The 12,571-nt window shown below is 28.8% G+C and overlaps 1 protein-coding gene across 1 annotated transcript; it reads right to left on the reverse strand.

The window, feature by feature from the left end:
- Positions 1-494: 494 nt before the first annotated feature.
- Positions 495-3,797, reverse strand: LOC112281929 (uncharacterized). The gene is made up of 8 exons (XM_024518969.3): positions 3,115-3,797; positions 2,599-2,736; positions 2,164-2,232; positions 1,794-1,865; positions 1,562-1,644; positions 1,264-1,398; positions 875-1,088; positions 495-738 (listed from the first exon to the last, which is right to left on the reverse strand). The coding sequence occupies exons 1-8, from the start codon at positions 3,622-3,624 to the stop codon at positions 694-696; spliced, it is 1,266 nt and encodes a 421-aa protein (XP_024374737.1). The 5' UTR covers positions 3,625-3,797; the 3' UTR covers positions 495-693.
- Between the last annotated feature and the right edge of the window lie 8,774 nt (positions 3,798-12,571).

The following is a 12,571-nucleotide window of genomic DNA, read 5'->3' on the forward strand; positions in this document are numbered from 1 at the left end:
CATTTTCATCAATCTTAAAATTGTTACTGTTTAATAGATTTTAAAATCTTAAAATCAATTGTACTTAGTTTCATGAAATTCAACAATGTAGTATAATAAGATGTTCTACTTGAGGTACTGAAAGTCCATGCAGAAACTGAATTCGTGTCTTTTTGTCTTCATGTAATCTAAAATCCAGCACAGCATTTGGACACATGACTGCAAATTATACAAATCTTTATAACATGAGATTGGTGGCACAAGTATGTTTCAGCATTTTTCAGAAAGAATCTATGTGGAAAAAAAGACATTGTCCATAAGCTCTATATCCGTACATTCAAAAAAAATATTGATTTCATGTTATTAGACATTATTCATTACACGTTACCACCCTTGCTCATATTTGTTATGGACGGTAATTAAATCACCGACACCAATCAATGCTCAGTCTAGAACCAACACTCTTCAATTGCAGTCGTTACAGTGCTCGCAAACATGGTGCAGGAGACCCAGTAGGAGATAAATCTAGAAAATGATCAATTATATGGTTTCGGTACAAAACTATACATCACACTCAGTATCAAGCTACCGAACTACTTTTTCCTGATAAGGGTCCATGTAGGTCCCTAGTAGAAAGATCTACTTGTGAGCGAAATGCTCTCATTCCAATGGTGTTGGTGTTGGGAAACAAGTAACCGTGCGAGAGATGCAGTTTCAGTCCAGTTGAAAGTCCTCCAGCCACGCAAGTACTTCGTTTTTCTGCCGAAGCAATAGGTCAACTGTGTATTCAGTAAACGAAACAAAATTCATGCAAAATAAATAAGATTTCAAGAAGTTGAAATAGTATGGAGGTAGAAAAACTAGATGTAGAGCTAAGCTTGTGAAGTAATTTTACCATGAAAACGGGCCAAGTCCGTCCTGGATCATTATAACGAGCTAATCCAAATGTTCCCTTCATTTTCAGCCCATCTTTCCTCAGTGCCTGTTCAAGAATCTTTTTCTTTTCTTCCACAACTTCTAGAGTCGGCTTCCCGTTGAAACGAATAGCCGCTGCGACTCGTTTATCAACTTGCTGAATCATTACATTGTCTGCCTCAGGGGCAGGCAACCTGCAACCCACACAAGCAGTCTTTGTTACCATCCATCAGCATGTAAAGCCCTTCAAAACAAGGTGGTCCTGAGAGGTTCAGCGAACACAGATAATTAAAGCAGATAACTAAAATTTCAACTCATCGGAGAAATCGATGCTAGGGAATATTTCTTCCTAGATTAAGGTGAACTCACTCTGATAATTTGCAACTCAATGGTAGCACAATTTGGATTTTTGCTCCATCGGCCGATGGCTCGTTATTTGTTTCGGTATAAACAGGAGTAGTCATCTTCATTTTCTCACCCTTTTCATTCTTTCCAAATATGTACCTATCACCAATACCACGAAGCTTAGAACCCATTTGCACCGCTATCTAAAGCTCTCTTGAGCATGATAGTAGAAAAGAATACGATACAACGTATACTTTGGAGAGTCTAGGTTTCTGAATCTCGCTTAAAACCGCATAAGACGCAAACGAACTATTAAACATACCCAGCAACTGTGTTAAATCCTTTGGAACCGGCCATACTATCACAGTCGGTCTCCACTACGATAAATGGTTCGTATTCTCGCACCTGCACTCAAACCACACATTAGAACGACCTCAGAAATTAAGAAAACGAGTTACTGTAACCAGCCTGTGTGGCTTGTACACCCGATGTCAGAAAACTTTGAACGGAGGAGACATAGACTAAGGATACTAGGTATTGCCGTGAAAGACTACCTCGTAGAGAGCAGTTCTCTTCAAAACCCTATACTTCGGAGTTTCCAAATCAGGTTGCTTGAAGTATTGCATCTACACATCACAAGAGCACCACAAAAGTGTCAAGATGAAAATTTCTCATTATGCTTAAGCCTGCATCCTGCCATCCAAGGATCTGAATCCTTCAATCAGAGAACAATCCTTACAGGAAAAAAAAACAAATGAATGAATGAATGAATATGAATATGAATACAAATAAGGATATAAAAATCCATGAACTGCTTTGAGAAAGCAATCCAGAAAAAGAAGTGCTTATAGAAAAGGAAAATAGATTTATAATAAAAAGAGATACTAAGAGAATATTTAGCAGGTGAGAGGTGATGCTATCAACCTGCCTGATGACATCTTTTGCACCCTCAACTGAGAAATAATCATTGTTTTGAATAGAGTCCCACAAATCCTGCATATCAAGTCACATGCAGCAAACACGGTTTATTATCAGTAAAAATAAAATGAATATTTCACCTTGTTTGTAAGGTAGATATTTATTTTGTAAAAGAGCTCCATTCTGTAAATACTCTCAAAAGAATACCGGCAGCAGTACAAAACTGAAACATCAGCTTCGGGTCAGTGTGTCACGCTAAAACACAAGCTAACAATAGAGGTCTACACCATGAAACCGAATGTTCACACATTTGAATGAGAATTGCTCTAAATGAACACAGGAATAATGGAAATCCTCAAAGCACAACGGTGGTGACCATTTTTGTAATGCCAAAGCTATCGACAGTGTTCTATAATCCGAGCAACAGAGGAAGTCGCTTACAATGTGTGCTCGAAACTTGCCAGTTTCTGGATTGACTCGCATAATTGACACCCCCGTAAAAATAAGTTGGGGCTTCCACAAGAGGATCCAAAAATTCATCGTCATCGTCCACCTAGTTGTAAGCTCATACGGTCCTGTCTAAAAGCACGAGCATGCATACACAATAGATCCAATTCCATTAGAAAAGATGAAATGACTACCTAGAGAATTTCCACTACACCAATTCATCTTGTCGATCTCACTAACGCTTTTCGTGAAAGCACAGAAGACGCACTTCATTATTTACATGAATCGCTGAATTTACTGGTGTATCGAAATGAGCAGGTCGATTAAGCATCTAAACGTAGACAATTGAGGGTTGACAAGTGTTCACAACAAACCGTGAAATCTGCGTTTGGAAAACGTTAATGAATGCAAGGTCACGAGTTTGAACGAGAAGGTCTGAGACATTCTTGCAAGTTCGCAGCAGAAATTTTCCTCCACTTTAAAAGAGCCAATCAGACAGGATCAATATACCTGCTTCACACTATGTAGCTCAAAAATTGGATGGAAGAGCTCCCGCAGCATACTGATATTAAATAGGTAACCATCCAGAGTGTCGTAGTTTGTGATAGGGTCCCGAAACTCCACTTTCTGGTCATACATTGTTTTGTCGATGCCTTGCTCATCAAACAAGTGCACCAAATCCTTCTTCAAAAACTCCTGCATCTCCTCCATGTACCCATCCGGCAACCCCTTCTTCTCTTTCACCATGATAGGCGGCTCAGCTTGCGCTGCCCTCGCATCGCCACTCCGTCTACTCCTCAACATCCTTCCTCTTCCAAATTCAGCTCTCTCTATACAATCCTTGAGCGCATTACAACTACCAAATTCATTTTGCGTAGCTAACCCTCCTCCCAAACTTCTCGGAACTCGTACACTACCCGCACCCACAAATTTGCTCCTCGCACATTCACTCTCCAGCGGACACAACCCAGTGAATTTCGGCACCACCCCGCAGGTTTGAGAGAGTGAATGTGTGGCCATGGCTCAGTTCGCTAAATTTCAGCTCTCCCCCTTCACCACCACCCACCACGTTAACTCAAGTTTGCATCTGAACACGGGGGAGAAAACAACACACTCTTAACTGGTGGCGAACTCGTTTAACTGTTGCAAAACTGGAGCGACACGTTGATGAGAAAAGGAGAGCTGCAATGCGAAGCGGCCACAAAGGAAGAAGCGCAGGCAAGCGGTGGCCACATGAAGAGGAAGAGATTTGGAAAGCCAAAAAAGAGAGTGTCCCAACCGAGGATTCAATCCTGGCCTCAGAATTTCGTACTACAACTTATTTGCTGCTTTGCAACTCAGTTTTGTTCGAAACCTTTCATTGTTTCACATGACTTGTGCCTGTAAACTGGCGCAAAGGTGAAAGTTTTGTGATAAATTACTTCTGAAAGTTTTGTAAACTGCAGGAAGATGAAATCATGCAATTGATAAAAGAAGCAATGAAATGTGGAGTTAGTATGTAACAGTGAAATCTGACTTGTCCACATATTCTTTTGTTGGACCAATCTTGCTGCTTGAACTCATTCGGGACATTGCAGTAGGAAAACCCAAAGACATTCATTTCATATATTATGGTGGCAATATCATCCTCAAAGCTTACATTCCCAAAATTCTCATACATGGCTTGGTTGAAGGATTTGGAGTATGAGGGAATAATATTTTGTTGATTTTGGGAGAAGGGTTTGTGTTAATATCTTAGAAGGACATGACTACTTGCATAGAAAATTTGATTGACTGACAAATGTGAAAATAAGTTATTGATATCAATTTCTTTTTAGATAGTTTTGGCTCTTTACAATGTGGTTAGTATAACTTCTAAGGGAATAAACCAATATCGATGGAGTTTTGCTAATTTTATTTTGGCAATGATGTGTTTGTACTTGGCAGTCTTGTAGTTGAAACTAATGTATTTTATTTTGTTTTAGTATAAAAAAATCTACAAATTAAATCTTTGGTAGTATTTAAAGTTACATATTATTTGAAAAAAAATCAGAACTTTTAAAATCTAAAAAAAATCATTAACTTAAAGTAAGATTTTGTAATATGATAGATTCATAGTATACTTCAATGCAAGATTGGTTGCAAAAGCAATATTCTCAAGATTAGTATAAATAAGTTGTAAGTTTTATTTTTACTATTTTTTTAGGATAAGAAGAAAAGAGATAAAAACTTACAACAAGAAAAATAGTAAAAATAAAACTAAAAATAAAACTAGAAGCCCAAGATAATACTTGGGCTATTCCAAAACTTGTATTAGAAAGACTAAGCTGTCATTTTTTTTCCTTTTCTTTTTATTTTTTATTTTATTTTATTTTTTACTGCAGAAAATAGAAGATTATAAGAACAATGCAATGTTTAAGAAGTTCAAAAAAAATAATTCAAAACTTCTATAAGACTATAGAAGTTATGGATAATTCTAAAGATTCTCAAAAGTTCATAGAAGGTACTAAACCATAAAGGATATTTCAAAGATTAAAGAGTCTTCTACAATTAGTGGTACATAGAAAATTATATAAGAGATTTTGGAAATTCCTAAGAAAATTTAAAATTTTTAAAAGCATTCAAAAAAATAATGCTTTAATTTTATAACAAAAAAAGTTGACTATCATGAATTTTTGCTATTACAAAATATTTAGAAATAATTCAAATATCTTCTATTATAAACTCTACTATTTTTAATTATTTATTAAATCTATATAGATTAAAATTAATTAGATAATAGGAATAAAAAGATTTAAAATATATATATATATATATATATATATATATATATATATATATATCTTCAATAATACATATATTTTTTAATACTATTTCTAATTTTAAATAATATATTATCTAGATACTTGATAAACTAACCAATTTCTATAGGAATAGCTACTACTTAAGTTGGCTACATATTGCACATTCAACAACTTGTATTATTACATGTTAGAAACTCAACCTACACATTAGGCACTTTTTCCTCAAGTTAGACATATGTCATATAGCCTATATAACATTGCTATATAGTTCTTTAGTATATAGTATATATGGAGGCAAGAATGAGGCTTTTCTCACTCTTATCAACGCCCTTCTTGTATTCTATCTTAGTTTAGGACTTCCGAGTTCTTCTATATTTGACAATATCCATTCTAGTTTCAATTCTATGTCTATCTTTTAAATATTTGTTTTCTCTCTTTTGGTGATATAAGAATGTATTGTCATTTTTATAATTTGTTTTGGTTTATATCTTTGATAATAATAAATCTTGAATTATATCTAAAATATATATAAAAAATATTGAGAAGACTAAAAATAATCTCAAACTTACTTTTATTTTTAGTAGCTAATATTAAAAGTATGTAGAAGCCTTTTAAGAACCATAAGACTTGTAAGGTAAGAATCTAACATATATGAAATTTATATATTGGTTTCTAAAATATAAATAACTTTTGAAAAAAGCTCTTATAGCTACATGACAAATCTAAAGACATTTAAAGATCCAATCCACATCTAAAAAAAATTTAAAATTTTTCTTTAAAAAAATAATATTTGTCTAATTTATTTCTATTATTTTATTTTAAATATTATCTAAGAATTTTAAGTAACCATGACAAAATACAAATCTTATTTCTTCTAATAATGTGCTTATAATTTTTATGAGATTTAAAATAAATTAATATATTTTTTAAAAAACATACACTAAATATACTATTTATTTTATAAATACTAAAATTAAAATTCATCTAATATTTTTTTATATTGTAAGATTTTTAAATTTTTATAAAAATTTAATCTTTTATAGTTTTGATTATATGAATAAATTATGTAGGTTGATTGATATAGAATATTTTTAGTTTTAAAATTAAAATAATATATTGAAAAAATTGTTATTTTAATTTTATTTAATTAATTAAAATATTCAATATATACTTATATATATATATATATATATATATATATATATGTGTGTGTGTGTATGTGTGTGTGTGTGTGTAAAACTTAAAAGACATATATTTATTAATTTGGTAGTGAAAAATTAAATTTGATTCAATTATAGAAGCTATTTATGTTTTAATAAAAATTATTTCTTTTATAAAGACTAATTTGGATTTCTTATTAAACAGCGCATTTTATAAAATATATATTACAAATTAATACATCAAATTTTATACATCTAAAAACTTTATAAATTACAAAAAAATTAATAAAAATTCAATAAAAATTCAAAAAGCATATGAAATAGGTTGTATGATAAATACATATATATATATATATATATATATATATTATCATGCATTTTCTACCTCGACAATATTCTTCTTCCTTCAAAAGATGAAGATATAATATTGTTTAGTTTTTTATGCAAAAATTTATATTTTTTAACATAATGTGTTATAAGTTCAGTCTTTTTTTCTATCAATGCCACATTTTAGCCATTTTTTTGTAAACATCATCATACAAAGGTTTGAAAAAACGGATTATATTTTCTTCATAAATTCTATTTTTTAATAATCTTATCATAATTTTATTTATCATAATTACAAAAAGAATGTCAAATAAATTATCTAATAAAATATCATTAAAATTTCTTTCTAAATGTAGAAGACAATCTAATAGTTTTATTTGCTATGATACATAACAAAATTATTTGAATAACCAATATATTCATTTTGTTAGTCAAAACTTGAATTAAGAATTATAAATCATGTTTATTTTTGTCATCAACATCACTTGTATTTATTCAAAATTACTATAAAAGATTGTCATCTCAATCTATTCCATGTACAAACAAATAAATCATAACAAATATTATGCTTTCAACATTCTCCGGGTAACTTTTTGTCTCATAATCAATCTTTTATAACAACAACAAGATTATTTGCTACTTCAATAGTCCTAAATTTTATCTACCTAATATCCTTTGTTTAACAAAACGTCTATGATCCAAAAAAATTAGATTAGAATGTGTTAGTTTGAAATACAAGTTGGATTTAAAGAGAGGAGTCAAGTACATGGAAGAATAAGGCTTAGTCAATTCTATATCCAATAGGATTCTTTACTGAAGAACTCTTTTAGACTAGTCTATATCTTTATGATATCCTAATTGATATCTATTTTAGATATTTTATTGATATCTTGACTTTCATATATTTTAGATACCATAATAAGTATAATTTCAATACCTCTCATTTAAAAGTGTATCTTAATTGTTCACATAAATTTTTTGAGTCTTTTTTAGAAAAAGCAATGATAACTACAAGATTTGAAGAATAGCGACTATCAATCTTCTTTCTTTAGTTTTTCATTAATAACCTTTTTCTTGTAAGTACTATATTTTATTTATTTATTTATTTAATATTCTTGGTGATATTCCATAGATAGCTTTAAATTTATTCTTACTAATATTAATTTATAGCTTATTGTATTAGAAAAATTTCATCTTATGCATATAGACCATATGTCTCTTCCTTTATTAAGTTATTGATTGCATGGATATAATAGCTGGTGAGGTCCTTGTTCAATCACTTGATTGCATATGCATTGAATCAACATCTAATTCTTTACCATTTGATTAGTTGAAAGAAGAGTCAAATTTTGCATCTAATATGGCTTTACTTAGTTTATTAAGATTGAAAGATGATAGTAAATTAATCTCTAATCATTGTAGTCTAGATTTTGAAGTTATCTAAAATGGTTTAATATTTTTCCATCAAAAAAAATTCAATATAACACCTGATGTTGATGGCCCTTCATTCTTTATTGAATTTAGATTGTGCATACTAATGCCACTAATCCCAAATTTTATTTTGATTGATAATATATGGTCCAGACTAAACTCTCTTTCTTCAACATTACTCTTACACTTTCTACGATTGATTAGCACATCTTAGAAGAGATATATAGACACTAAAATGGAATTGGTTGCCTTAAGATTTGTAAAGTTGGATACACATGGATATTTTAAATATTTTTGTAAGTACCATGAATGCATCTTAATTGGTGGATTGCTTAAAAATGTAGTTTTAAATCATTCAATTGTACAAATATTAAGGTTAGACAGTTTTTTTAACTAATTAATTATTTATTAGAATTTAGAAGTATTTATTAGTTATAAAAGTCTTATTAGAACAAAAGTCATAAAAATGGAATTTTAATAAGTCTTAGAGGTGATTATCATAAGTAATTTATTATTTTTATTCATTTTTAAATATAAAAGATTATTTATTGAGACCAATGTTTTCATTGGCTTTCTATCTGTAATTATTAATAATAAAAATCCTATCAATGTTTAGTTAGTAGTTAGAAGAAGTATGAAGAGAACTTCATGTCTTTTTAATTAATTATATAAAAAAATAGGATTTTTAGTAGATATAAATTTATTTTATTATTACAATAAATTTAAAAAGTAGAAAAATATAGATTTAAATAGAAATTATTATTATAAAAATATTTCATGATTTTTAAAAATTTTATTTAGAATGTTTTAGGAATTATAATAGAAGATTTTAAGACCTTACTAAAATTAAGTTTTATCATCTTGTGAGATATTATGAAGAAATGAAGCAAGATTTGAAGACCATACAAGGTTTCAAAACTAATTGGATGTTTTTGAATACCATAAAGAAGTCAAAAATATAAAAATGTTATTTTTACTGGTAAGAAATAGAAAGACCAGCAGCTAGTCTAGTATTTGTAGAAAAAGAGGTGTACAAGTCTCATATGGGTTGTAGCACCTTGGATATAGGTAGGAAGATAAGACTAAGGCCTTGTGGCCTCTCTTAACAACCCATATATACTACTTATGAGTCTTGGTGAGGCTCAAACTCTTGATCTCTAAACCAAATTATTCTTAAAGTAAAAATTATTCACTTAACTTTTCTATTATTTATATTCTATCTTTAATCTATCATAACTTATTCATAGTAATTTAGATTTATATATTTTTTATGTTATTTAAAATATTAAAAAAATATCTATATGAAAAAAAATATATATATATAATAGGATATAATATATATATATAATATGATATAATAAAATATATATATATATATATATATATATATATATAGGATAAAAATCTAATAAAAAAATTATAACTATTTTTGTAATGTATAATTACTCGATTACACTTGTTTCATTTGTTTTGTATTTTTCTTCTTTTGTTCTTATTCTTGCTACTTCTAATTCACACTACCAATTACAATCAATTCTTAATTGAAACCATCTTATAATTTGGATTGAAGGATAAATATTATTCTTACAGTATTAGAAAAATAGAAAGAATTAATTTATTTCATGAAAATTATTTTTTTCTTAAAATAGAAAGATTAAAAAAACTACTTTGAAAAGATTTAGAATATAATGAGTATATAAATGTAGTAATCTATGAGATAGAGGAAAAAAAAGACTAACTATCAATTTTTGCTTTATGAAATTAAGAGAAGGTATATGGGATAATATAAAGACTTCCTAATAGGGATGGATTATAATTCATAAATGGCTTTAGCTTGAGCAATGCTATGCAATCCTAGTTTTTGCTTGAAATGCTTAAACTTTATTTTTCCTAGTATCTTTGTGAGGATGTTGACTACTTGCTCTTTTGTATTGATATACCTTACATTGATTTTTTTTGAAATAATTTTTTCTCTGATGAAGTGATAATGAGTTTTGATATGCTTATTCTTTGCATAATAAATTGGATTTTTAATAATCTTAATATAGCTTTGGTACCAACAAAGATTGTGGTAGTTACATAAAATTTATTAATTATTTTTAAGAGTGATTGGAGTCATATTGCTTCTTTTACTCCTTTTAATAAGGATTTATACTTTGCTTCTATAAAAAAGAGTGCAAAAATAGGTTTATTTTTAGAATTCCAAGCTATATGTGTTGATTTTAGCAAGAACATGTAGCCTCATGTAAATCTTCAATTGAAGTATTCTTTGACCCAGTTAGAATCAATATATCTTGTGATATTAGTGGAGTCCCCTTCAGAATAGAAAATATAGTAATCTTGTATTGTAGATAAGTATTGAAGAACATATATTGCCGCATCCATATAAATTTTTCTTGAATTTTTTAGAAATTTAGTCAACATACTAATAGCAAAAGACAGATCTAGATAGGCATGTAGATATAATAATTTATCAACTAATCTTCAATATAAGCTTGTATTGCATGATTCAACATGTTCTTTGGAACCTAATTATAGTCCTTTTGGAAAGGATGTTTGAATTAGTGAACACTTAACAATACAAAATTTATCTAATAAAGTTTGGATATATATATTCTATAATATAAATAAAAAATTTATTTCCAAGTACAAGCTTAACAAGCCAAGATTAGTCATTTCAAATCTTTTTTTCAACTACTAAATTAATAATTTTATTTGTATAATATTATTCCTTGTAACTAATAGATCATTGATATATAACATCAAAATGACTAGCTATGACCCATTACTTAGATAGTAGAGATTGTAATTAGATTTTGTGTGGTATAAACTTTGAAGTTGCAAGAATTTATTGATTTTAGTATACTAAGCTCTTAAAGCTTTTCAAAGGCCATATAGCACCCAAGCCAATTTGCATACTTTATGCTCTTTCTTTAAACCTATGAATCCATGAAGCTATTGCATGTACATATTTTTTTCCAACTTTCCATGGAGAAAAGTAATTTTTACATCAAGATGTTGTATTAGCCATGCTTCACTTGTAGCTAAAGAGACTAAAAATTAAACAGTATTCTACTTCATGACTAATGCAAAGATATCCTCAAAGTTAATTCCTTCATGTTCAAAACTATGAGCTATCAACTAAGCTTTCAGCTTATATGGCTTATTGTCAAAGGCTAGTTTCATCTTGTAAATCCACCTTATTGTGATTGATTTTTTACATCTTAGTTGTAAATTAAAATAAACTCCTACTAATTGGAAGTCTATTCTAGTTTATAAAAATTTAATTGTTTAATAATCCTAATAGTTTTTTATTATCATTTAATTAAAGTCCAATAAATCCTATTACTTTCTAATTGTGAGCTAAATAATCCTTCTATTAGGTGATTTATTTTAGTTCATAACTAATAATTAACTTATAAATTGATTATATAAAATGTACTCTTATTTCTTATTAAAAGACCATCAATTGCTATAAACTAGTTCAATTTTCTACTCATACATTCCAAAATAACACAACAACATCAAAAACTCTTCAAAATCCACACACTTGAAAAGAAAATTTCCTATGATTTCTCTTTTATTTATTTTTATTTTTATTTTTATTTTTATTTTTATTTTATATTATTTTAAATTATCTAATAATAAAAAGTCATCCATTGTTAAATTCTATTCAAGAAAATTTTTCTTATTTATCATCCATGAATGAATATTTATTTGAAAATAACTTTTCATCCATAAATATTTTTTATTCACTATAATTCATCCAAAACTAATCTAATTCATCTAAATTTAAACTAATTAACAACCAAGTGATTTCTTTTGAGTGTCAAGTTTTATTCAATTGGAAAATTTGATGATATTACGCTAGGAATTCTATATAGTTTTTGATGTGACCTTAACTCTTTTACATCTGGTGTGTTGAGGTCTTCAGAATTGTAATGTTGTCCACTGCTTCAGGTTTGGTGTTAGGCTTCAGCAAGTCTTCTTTTGGTCATAATTGAGCAGGGCAACCTTGGACTTCTATCAAAGATGGCTGCCCCTCAGAAGACGGAGCCTCAATACTCGTAGCATATTATCTACAGATTGATATCCTCAGTCGATATCTACTTTTACATTATATATGTATGACATGCAAATCGGCATACATACTATCTCCATATCAATATTATATCTATATGGTATCATTACTATATTTTATATATTTAGACCATATCTATATCATATATGGATCCTATAATATTAGAATGTTAAAATATTCTAGAT

This window comes from Physcomitrium patens, chromosome 4, assembly GCF_059467195.1.
Source record: "Physcomitrium patens ecotype Gransden chromosome 4, ASM5946719v1, whole genome shotgun sequence".
NCBI classification, from domain to species: domain Eukaryota; kingdom Viridiplantae; phylum Streptophyta; class Bryopsida; order Funariales; family Funariaceae; genus Physcomitrium; species Physcomitrium patens.

What these genes read in the sequence shown, in the direction of transcription:
- LOC112281929 (XM_024518969.3), bottom strand. Translation starts at nt 3,624, where the DNA reads ATGGCCACACATTCACTCTCTCAAACCTGCGGGGTGGTGCCGAAATTC. An exon ending in GCAAGTTTCGAGCACACATT is followed by an intron (nt 2,233 to 2,598) that starts GTAAGCGACTTC and finishes CTTGATATGCAG; the next exon opens with GATTTGTGGGACTCTATTCA. An exon ending in GGATTTAACACAGTTGCTGG is followed by an intron (nt 1,399 to 1,561) that starts GTATGTTTAATA and finishes TATTGGTGATAG; the next exon opens with GTACATATTTGGAAAGAATG.